This window comes from Bicyclus anynana, chromosome 5 (assembly GCF_947172395.1).
Source record: "Bicyclus anynana chromosome 5, ilBicAnyn1.1, whole genome shotgun sequence".
NCBI lineage: Eukaryota > Metazoa > Arthropoda > Insecta > Lepidoptera > Nymphalidae > Bicyclus > Bicyclus anynana.
In genome coordinates this window covers 7,704,500-7,714,747 of record NC_069087.1, presented here as the reverse complement: position 1 = coordinate 7,714,747, position 10,248 = coordinate 7,704,500, and the positions used below count along the sequence as shown (strand labels likewise).

The 10,248-nt window shown below is 31.9% G+C and overlaps 1 protein-coding gene across 7 annotated transcripts; it reads right to left on the bottom strand.

Annotated features, from left to right (window-relative positions):
• Positions 1 to 2,159: 2,159 nt before the first annotated feature.
• On the bottom strand, positions 2,160 to 9,097 carry LOC112054729 (glycolipid transfer protein). Of its 7 annotated transcripts, none has more exons than XM_024094614.2 (6): positions 8,685 to 8,883; positions 5,524 to 5,627; positions 5,134 to 5,189; positions 4,469 to 4,581; positions 3,288 to 3,438; positions 2,160 to 2,940 (listed from the first exon to the last, which is right to left on the bottom strand). In XM_024094614.2, the coding sequence occupies exons 2-6, from the start codon at positions 5,564 to 5,566 to the stop codon at positions 2,770 to 2,772; spliced, it is 534 nt and encodes a 177-aa protein (XP_023950382.1). In that variant the 5' UTR covers positions 5,567 to 5,627; positions 8,685 to 8,883; the 3' UTR covers positions 2,160 to 2,769. The 7 variants fall into 7 exon arrangements, 6 of the variants coding, with proteins under 6 accessions (XP_023950382.1, XP_023950380.1, XP_023950379.1 ...); XM_024094612.2 differs by having other exon boundaries at positions 5,350 to 5,627; positions 8,685 to 8,870; XM_024094611.2 differs by lacking the exon at positions 8,685 to 8,883 and adding an exon at positions 6,426 to 6,749 and having other exon boundaries at positions 5,350 to 5,627.
• Positions 9,098 to 10,248: the final 1,151 nt, after the last annotated feature.

Below are 10,248 nucleotides of genomic sequence, written 5' to 3'. Positions count from 1 at the left end.
CGGAGGTCCTGGGTTCGATCCCCGGCTGGACCGATTGAGGTTTTCTTAATTGGTCCAGGTATAGCTGGTGGGAGGCTTCGGCCGTGGCTAGTTACCACCCTACCGACAAAGACGTACCGCCAAGTGATCCGGTACGATGTCGTGTAGAAACCGAAAGGAGTGTGGATTTTCATCCTCCTCCTAACAAGTTAGCCCGCTTCCATCTTAGACTGCATCATCACTTACCATCAGGTGTGATTGTAGTCAAGGGCTAACTTGTAAAGAATAAAAAAAAAACTGAACATTTTTTTCAAATCGGTTCAGTAGTTTCAGAGCAGTTTTCAATGCAAACAAAGAATCAAATCTTTTCTCTAGTATTAGTATAGATTATGTATACCTATGTATTTTTAACAATAAATGTTAATTAGTATTGTTAAGTATAAACTAACGGACCCCATCCAGATTAGCTTTGACTTATGTGCAATAAGTCCCCCCTTATTGCACATAAGTCAAAACCCCCTGCCAAGCCCCTTGGCTCAAACGTTTGTATGGGAAATAGAATAGTGTAGTTTTTATGGTTTTCTCGGCAATTATTCTAGTTTTTCTCACCTTTTAAACCCTTCATGTACCTCCACGAACATTTCAAGACCAAGTTAAGATAAATCCGTTCAGCCGTAAAGTTTTAGCGAGACTAACGTACTGCAATACATTTTTATATAATTATAGATTACCTACTTAAGCAAAAGAAAAGTTATGTAAGTATTCAAACTTTAAAATCATTTGTTTCAGGTCCCAGAGCTAGCTGGATTCCTAATGCTAACATTATTAATGCAAATGCCACTCATCAGTTTTTTTCTATTCAATCCGTATTTAGAAAATACACCAACAGAAATCATCTTACACGCGGGAATATGGATAACAACTGTATTTGAAATTGTATTCTGCTTTGTTGCTTTGAAGCAAGCATCTTCTGTTGCCAAGTCCATTTATTTATCATATTCGAGAGATCCCAGCGTAAAGAAATAAGATTTTCTAAAGTAATGTTTTTAACATGACAACCCTTTTATATTATAACTAGCGGACTATGGGAGCGCGTGGAAATCAATGTAAATTGTCAACCCCCATTTCACCACTTTGGGGGTTGAATTTTAAAAATTCTTGAATTCCATTATATTTCGTATTTTTTACGATTTTAATACAATTTATTTTTATTTAAAACTGTAACTCTAAAATGAAGGATTTTCCATATAAACTTTGAACCACTATTTCACCCCCTTCTATTTTTATTTTAGGGTTAAAAAGTACCGTATGTTTTGCTCCAAGGTCCCATTTACCATTATACAAAAAATTCTTCTTGATCGGTTCAGCCGTTTAACCGTGAAAGGTAATAGACAGACAGACTTACTTTCACATTTATATTAGTATAGATTATAAAATCAGGTATAGTATGCATGAGTCGGCTTTGGTAAAAAAAAATAACGAAGCCGTCTACGAAAACGTATCCCAGCGGGGTTATAATAGCTGCGCAGTTCAGAGTCTTGCAATGTCAGAGTGGACTAGAAGTTTGTTTTATGTTAAGGATAAAAATAGAGACACCATTGTTGAAGATAATTTATTTATCTTAAAGCTTCCTCACATTGGTATAATTTAATACTACACTGATAATATAATGTTTCACATTCACACACAATTTATATTATTTCTTAGATCTGCCTCTATAGTAAATTTCGAATTCAAAAATATCAGTGTTTAATGATTACAAAAATATTACATTTTTAAATATTCCATTAAATTATTATAATACTTTTCAATTGGAACATAATTTACAAGCACTTTGGTATTCCTATTAACTATTTGTAATATCACAAAATAATTTGAATACAATTTCATCATAACAGTACTGAAGGAAAATAATTGAATATAATATTGAAGAGAGCACCACTGAATCTATTGCCAATCCTCTTATACTATGTCTATTATAATAAAATAGTAACAAATATTAATATACTATGTATATTAAAAAAAATAATTATCATATTTGCACACATTTAGGCATTATAACTTATAAGTTAAACCACAAAATTTCAATGAAATTCAATAACCTTTATTATTATTCAAATAATATGACATAACTATTCAAATTTATTAGTGTTTGGGTCTAGTGAGCTTTTTGCTTTTAAAACAAAGTTTCTCAGTAGATTAGGCGTTATTATATATTTTATTATACACCGTTGATTCATTGGGTGATACGAAAGAATATACAGTGACTTAATTTATTGAAGACAAGCTTTAATTAAGGTCCATTTGGTTAGCTAATAGCCTTACTGGTCTGACCAAATCTAGTTGTACTAGATTTTCGTGTAAAATATTCTAAGTAGGTAATTATATATTTTAATATTCTTCACAGTTTTTTTAACGACTTGTAAAGTGCCTGTTCCACTGCTACAATACTTTTTCTTGAACACTCCATAAAATATACATATAAATTGAGAAAGCATTCAGTAGATTTAATAACAATATATACTTACAGCAAAAAAACTTTCAATACACGTTTTGTAGAGTTAGCTTATGGCCTTATGATACCGAACCTGCATAATTTTCTTTTTATCTTTAAGTCAATATACACTGTTATTAACTAACAGATAGTCTTGTTAATAAAGCCTTGTAAAAAGTAAATAAAATATGAAGACAATAAAATCTTAATAAAAAAAAACTTTGAAAAAATTCAAAATCATTAATTAACCAATGCTACTGAAGCATCTAATACTGAAAATTGCTATTATAACCACATTACATTGAATCTTGTAATATATTGTGGTTCTGAATAAAATCGTCAATTTTGCTCCTTACTGATTTTAAAGTTGTATGAAAGCTTACTAGCCTCGTTTCAAATGCTTCATTATTTTCCACCTCAAATGACTTCATTATCTGAGGAAGAGTAGGGGACACTTTACAGATGAGCTGAAAAAATTAAAAATACACTTTTTATTTCAATGAACATTTTCCTCTTATAACATCACTCAAAAAATTATGAATTAATAATATTGTAATTTGTATATGTAGCTAAAAATTAAATAACAAATTCGTTATCATAAAAGATAATATAATATGTGAAGTGGATATCCACAAATAACATAACATTTACACAAAATTTTGTTAGTCATGTTGTAGTTGTTTTCTTTCAAGGAAGGTTTGTCATTAAAATTCTACATAAATCTACTAAGGTATTTCAAGTTACATAGACACAAATAAATGTCATAACATAATTATATTGCTTTAAAAAGGTATGAGATAAATAAACAACTTACAGCAAACAGTTGTTGAGTGACCCAATTGTGATATTTTTTAACAGAACCCTCATAGGCGTTGCTGAACACTGTTTTCAAGTTATCATCATAATTTTTTGATTGTAGACACACAATAATTTCACCAAATGCTATCTCAAAAAATAGCAATGCCCTGAAATAAGATTGATTTTTAATAATTAACATAAGAAATAGCTTTTTAAACATTTTAACATAAGTCTACAATGAAAAAAAGACAAAGAAAATGTTGATGTGTTATAATTAACTCACAGTCAATAAATATGTAATTAAGATAGGTTAAATGTAAATACTTGTAACAAAACTGTAACAGGTCAAATTCTGTACATTGAATTCAAGATATTTTGAAAAAATTAGCTGGAGGGTATTGTAAAATGACACTGGAGCCAAAAATATTTTTAATATTTTTCCTGTATGTCTGTAACCCTTTTTTTAAAATTTAATTTTCGTGAGTTTTGAGCTGTTTATTATTATCAGATATTTGGTTACTTCAAAATGAAAATAAAATGATATAAGAGCAATATATTCAACATTAATCAAACTTTTAATCTTATGATAAATCATAGTAGGGACACATGTCAAGAATGTTACTGACATACACAGATTAATCAATAATAGGCAGATGGAGCGTACGGAACACGACTGTCTCGCCACTCCAAATACATTCTTGAGTCAGTATACGACACTAAGAGTCGCATCAGTAATTTTTATTATTATTCAAGAAATATGGCGTCTTATGTTTTGAAATATTCTAAAAACTGTTTACAAAAACTAAAGAAATAAGAGTACTTTTTTATTGTTATTGATTATTATTATACTTATTAATTTTCGTAATTTTTGGTATTGCTAAATTTTGAAATGCAAATTATGAAAAAGGTTTGTATATGCGGATGTCAAGGAGGATTCAGCACGCAGTTTGTAAAGATAGATAACTCTGTGCTGATTTAGTTATATTTGGGTAAACAGAGTGTGGAAACTTTTAATATTAGGTATAGAACAGTTAAAAAACTTCAGGCAATGCTTCTGCGCTCACCAGTGATGAGGTCCCATTAAGGAGCCTACAGCACTTACACGATCAGAAGAAGAAAAAATTAAATGATTTATCTTACAAGTCATTAAAAAGTCCTATCTAGTAATATACATATATGAGCATATTATGTACTCGCCTATTAAGCCATAAAACACCTTCAGCTGCTGTGTGCTTTCCTTTGGATTGTTCATCTAGCATCAGCTCTAGTAAGCAGGAATTTTCATCATAATCATAGAGCGTTTTGATTTTCTGAAAAAAAAAAACAAATTTTGTTAGATTAAAATATTTTCTTCTTTCTAGATGAAGCCAATGTCAATAATTGGGATAATCTCAGAATGAACTTTATCATTTGTTTAGATACCTAAAATTCTTTTGAAATTGATTATAAAAAAATAAAAACTACAACAAAAATGGGGTGTGGGATTTTGATTACTCAAGTAACCAACAGGGTGTCAGAGGGCACTCTGTAGCCAACCCTTGATTCACCCAAACAAAAGATCTGCAGGAGCTGGTTAAATATTTTTGCTTTAAGATATCATTGAAACAATGATATAAAAATAAAGGTTGATTCAACATTCCAAATAACTGTAATCATGAACAAGGTCAAAGTACCTATTTTGATTATAATCATTATAGTTGATGTATGTTGATTATGTTACATGGCCACAGCTAATCAACTAGCAAATATACTCCTTTGTTTAATACAAAAGTTGTTATATTTAACAGTTTGGTACAAGAAATTAAGTCTTTTTACCCACCCTTAATCATAGAAACATTGTATTGATTTTGTCATATACTTACATCAACATTTCCCTGCATATCATATTTTACAGGTGCAAAAGCTTTACCAAGACGACCTGAAAGTTTCATCAAAATAAGTAAATATAATAAACATAATATTATGTAATAACTCAATAATATTGATCATAGAAAAAGGAAAAACAAGAGATTACAAAGCATTTAACAAAAGAAATCACTTGGTATTCTTTTTTAATTTAGGTTAAAAAAAACACATACCAACTAAAGTAATTAAATCAGAAGATGCTTCCAAAAAAGAAGATACATTTATTTTTCCATCTGCAACTGATGGGAAAAATTTTACATCTTCAAAAGTAAAGCGGGTTTGATTTTCCTCAGTAGTACTTGCCATTTTAGGTACATTTGTATACTAAATTGAACTGAACCGCTTACATTTGAAGCAGTTTATAGTAGTAGGTATAAGCGATAAGCACATAGCCGATATCGAAGTTTATCGTCAGTGATTACATTCTTATCGGCATCACGGGAAACTTAACCTGAAAAATATTGCAAAAATAAATGTAAAAGTAAATAATAACTTTATCAAAACAAACAGTTTGCAAAACTGATAAACAAAACAAAATAAAATGACGAGTTGTCAAAGTGACTGATGGTGACAATGACATTTATTTAAATTTGGTTTGGGTTCTGGCTTATTTAAGTTTTATTGAAAGAAACAAATTAATTAAAAAAAAAGGAAAACATCAACCACAGAGTGTTAAAAAATATTATTTATGCAAGTAGGTTTACTATAAACTTTTTAAAATATGTTTTGTTAAATTCTGATAATTTATTAAAAAAATAATTAAATCTTGTGTGTATAAATATAGGTACTCCGCCTACTAGATTACCTACAAAAATATACTAGCAGCTCAAAATAACAAAAATGCTATAGTAAAACTCTGTTCTTAACTGACTTCAAAAAAAGGAGGAGGTTCTCAGTTCGAGTCTATGTTTTTCATTTTCTTTTAGTTTTGCATGTAATTATAGTTCAAGATGTAAAATTACATTGATCTACCTTTATTGACGTTATCAATGCAACTTACTAACATTTTTTGAAATGTAGGTAGATAGGCAGGTACGAGTACGTACCAATACTATTTGATTGTTATTATTTATAATAATGTACTTTTAATATTATACCTATTTATTTTAGAATATTATTGTCATTACAAAAGACAAAATGTAAGTAATAAAAAAATGTTGTTTCGGTGACTTTGAAAAATCTTGAAACGATAGGCGAAATACCTACTTTGTATCATAGTTATTACCTTAAATTGTTATCATAATATTACCTTAATTTCTTTAGAGTAAGGGCGAATATTTTTAAGCCCCTCATACGTTTAGGGCCTAAAATTGGAAATTACGAATTGAAACACTTTGCATACAGCAACCACACGATGGAATCAGTCTTGAAGGCGATTTCGTCACATATACACAAATAATTAGTATTAATTGATAAATTAGTCTTGATTTATATTTACACATGTTTTTAAATTCTAATCACAGTTTGTTTTGTATCTTTTCTAGGACATGACAAAAATAATCTGATAAGTAATAGATGTGGAAACACGTCGGGTTTAACACACAAAGTTCGCTACGTTGTTGTTTTATACACGTATATTTGGTTTAATATGAAAAAGTTTGCTTTAGGACATTCCCGAGATCATCTTCAACCACTATTGTTAATACTTTGGTTTTAGGCGAAAACGTGAACGGCACTAAAAATCGTTTTTCTGGTAAAAGATTCGTAAATTCATACGAATCCAAGACCATACCATTAGATTCATCCCGAACTTCAACAATTCTGATACCAGCTGTAGATATTATCATCATTTTATTCTTGTCAAATTTTAAATATCTCGTTATTGCTTGCCTCTCTCTTCCATATTCATTATTGAACCATCGATGGTATGATAAAAGTACAGCACAATTTCTGGTCCAGTAAATTGAATCATTGCCGTTGGTTCTGTTCAAATTTCTTTTAGAATCTGACAGTCTGTTTGTTATCGTTGAGTAAACACTAGAGGGTCTTGTTATAGGCGTAACATTTGGACTTCGTCTTACAATGTCAGACTTTGACATCGAAGCGAAGTTCCCTAACGTGGTTTTACTTCGGGGTCCTAAAACTCTTAAAGGTTCTGCAACATTCATAGTGACATTTATATTACGCTGAAGAGATACAGTAGAATGTTGAACTGGTTTGCCATTGTTGTAGTTGTTCATATTATCTTTAGCAAGAGTTGATCTTTTATCGCCAACGAGGAAAACACGATCGATGTTGTCAAAGCCTCTTCCCATTATTCCATCTTTTGTATGACCAAGATCGAACGTATGACCGAGTTCATGAAACATAGATCCAAGTGTTGTCGCAAAGCAACCCCCTAAAGTACCTCTGTAACCACTGTCATCCATAAAACGTCGTGAATTTACTGGGGAACTGTCAAGAAATTTAGGTATAATATCTTTCACAGACGTTGGCCAAGTATACAAACAAGCAGTTCCAAACAATGCTAAGCCTCCTCCTCCTAAAGCTGCGTATGCTTCGGTAAATGAAACAGCTTCTTCATGTGTCATCGGCTTATCTAGATCTGTTCCTTTGAACCTTGTGCAAGAGATAAACCCTAGATACTTCCTTTCGTTGCTTCCCAAGTCTGAGAGCATAATTTCTCTTCCAAAATATGTCCACAGTTCTCCCTGTCTCATTTTTCTCGCTTTATTGACATTGAGATTACTTTTAAATACTATGCATTCGGGCTTCTTTTGATTTACTTCATGCTCAAGCTGAAAAGTTTTTCTTCCAAATCCAATTTCAAATAATTTTTCAGCAGTGACGCTTTGAATAATCTTAGCACCGATTGATATTCGAGAACATGCGCTTTCAATAGAGTTGTCCACATCTGGAGGACATTGGAAACAACCATCATGTCCTTGACATATTATGTATAGAGGTGTGACTCTGAAATTGGTTCTTCTGGGTTCATAATGCAGCAAAACTGTCTTGCGTTGTTGATCTAAGTAATGTATGTCAATAACATTTTCTCCTCGCTTCAGTTCGACTATTATTTTGAATTCTCTATTGCAGACATCCCACTGAGATTCGTTTTCATTTCCGTTCTGGTAGACTACACATCTTACTTTTTCATTATTATTGCAAACACCAGATGTTATCAATCCTTTAATAAGGACTATAGAGTAGTTTACCGTCTCCCCATTTTGAAAGTTCGTAATGAATATACTTGAATTTTGTTCATTTTTATTCTCTTCATTCGTCCGGTTGTCCATTACCTGAAATTTTCATATACTATACGTTAAATATCACCGGTCTAGCTTGAGCTACGTGACCTTGTTGTTATTTGATACCAGCGCAGGCTTCTCAATGTTATGATATAATTCTCTCATCATTTAATTGGGTTAAGCGCATACTTTGTTCAATCGAAGGTCGTTACATTGCGAGGCCGTTACCACCTGCAGTTAATATTTGCTAGTCATGTTATCTAGCTGAATGTATGCATTTAAAGCCGTCGCAAATGAATAGTTTCGCACTGACTCACCATGATGCGGTTAGCGTGGAGCGCGCAGAACCGACGCGGGAGGACTGCGGGCGACGGGCGGCGGAGAGGCGGCCTGCTACTCGGTACTCGGCACTCGCGTTCTCCTCACTTCCCTCGAGACTGAATGCTCGGCTGGCTGAAGTGCGCATGTCCGACGATGCAGACCGACGCGCTTCGTAACGATTGCGCCGTCCGCCGGAGGTACAGACTTGCTGTCTCCACCGCCAAGAGGGAAATTTGAACTGTGATGCAGCAAATATAATTAATGTGACTGCGACATTGTCACCCGTACGATACCTATTGCTTTGTTTTGATGCTGTTCTTTCTAGTGGCGATCGATTCGTGCAATAGGAACAATAGCAAACAACTCTTAAAGTCATAATTATCTTCTATTTGCTGCATTATCTAACTCATAATTATTCATTAATGTATAGGTTTACACGACTACGAGAATGTAGGTGCTACGATTACTCGTGATGACGAAGATAAGATAGGTAAATCTTGGGTTAGAGAATTAAAAAAATGGCAGAATATGATGTCTTATTAGTAAAGCGAACAACAAAAGGGGCTATATTAGTTTAAGTGTTAATAGAGGAATTGTCTAATAGTTGCAAATTTGTAAATAATCTTAAATGCGCCTAGTTAAAACTTACGTGCAATCTTTCTGGTGAGCAAACTTTATAGCATATAAAAAAACAGGCGATTGGAAAAACCGTTACAATAATTTATATATAAACACTAAACAGAATACAGATAGCATAGCAAGATAGTCTTTTTCGCTACTCTTGCTCAAAAACACTGTCATATTACCACTCCACAGAGGGGCTAAACAAGCATTTTAGCCTCTAGGGGCAAAAGTAATTTTGTTTTTTTAATTCTTGTCTGTTACGAGTACTAGCCAAGTACTAGCCTACTATAAAACGGAGGAGGTTTTATTCGAAAATAGAATCATTATAGGTAAGGCCCTGATTGTTTTAAAAAAATAATTAAATACTTTAAATTGGAATGAAATGCAGCGTTCTTGTCTGTGGAATGCGTTCATTTTTTTATTTAATTTTTATTGAGTTTCAAATAGAGCGAGATTTGAAGACATGGGAAATCCTTTACGGTGTAATATCTTTGCCTTTTTCTCACGTGAAAAAAATAAAATTAAAAAAAGAGAATTTAAAAACCAATTGGCGTGAATAATACACACTTGATTTTTTTCAGAAATTCATTGTAAATTTGTGACCGTAACTTACATATTTTTCAACAATAATTGTAATTCTTGTCTTCATCTAGTGAGAATGGTGATCCTAATTTGGAGATGGATGAAATTTTCAATCTGTTACCATCAAAGTCGAGACGCATTTACTTAAATACTTACCTACGGAAAATTTAATAAGTGGAGAAAACAACAACGAATGGATTCACTTACAAAGGAGTTTTTTAAACTATTATCTCCCACGTTTACCTTACATAGTCATTATTCATTTTCACAGTAGTAGTAGGAAATTATGTTACTGGTTAAAAGCATCTCCCTTAATATCCAAAATTGTAGATTTTGTACATTTAATTTTCAATT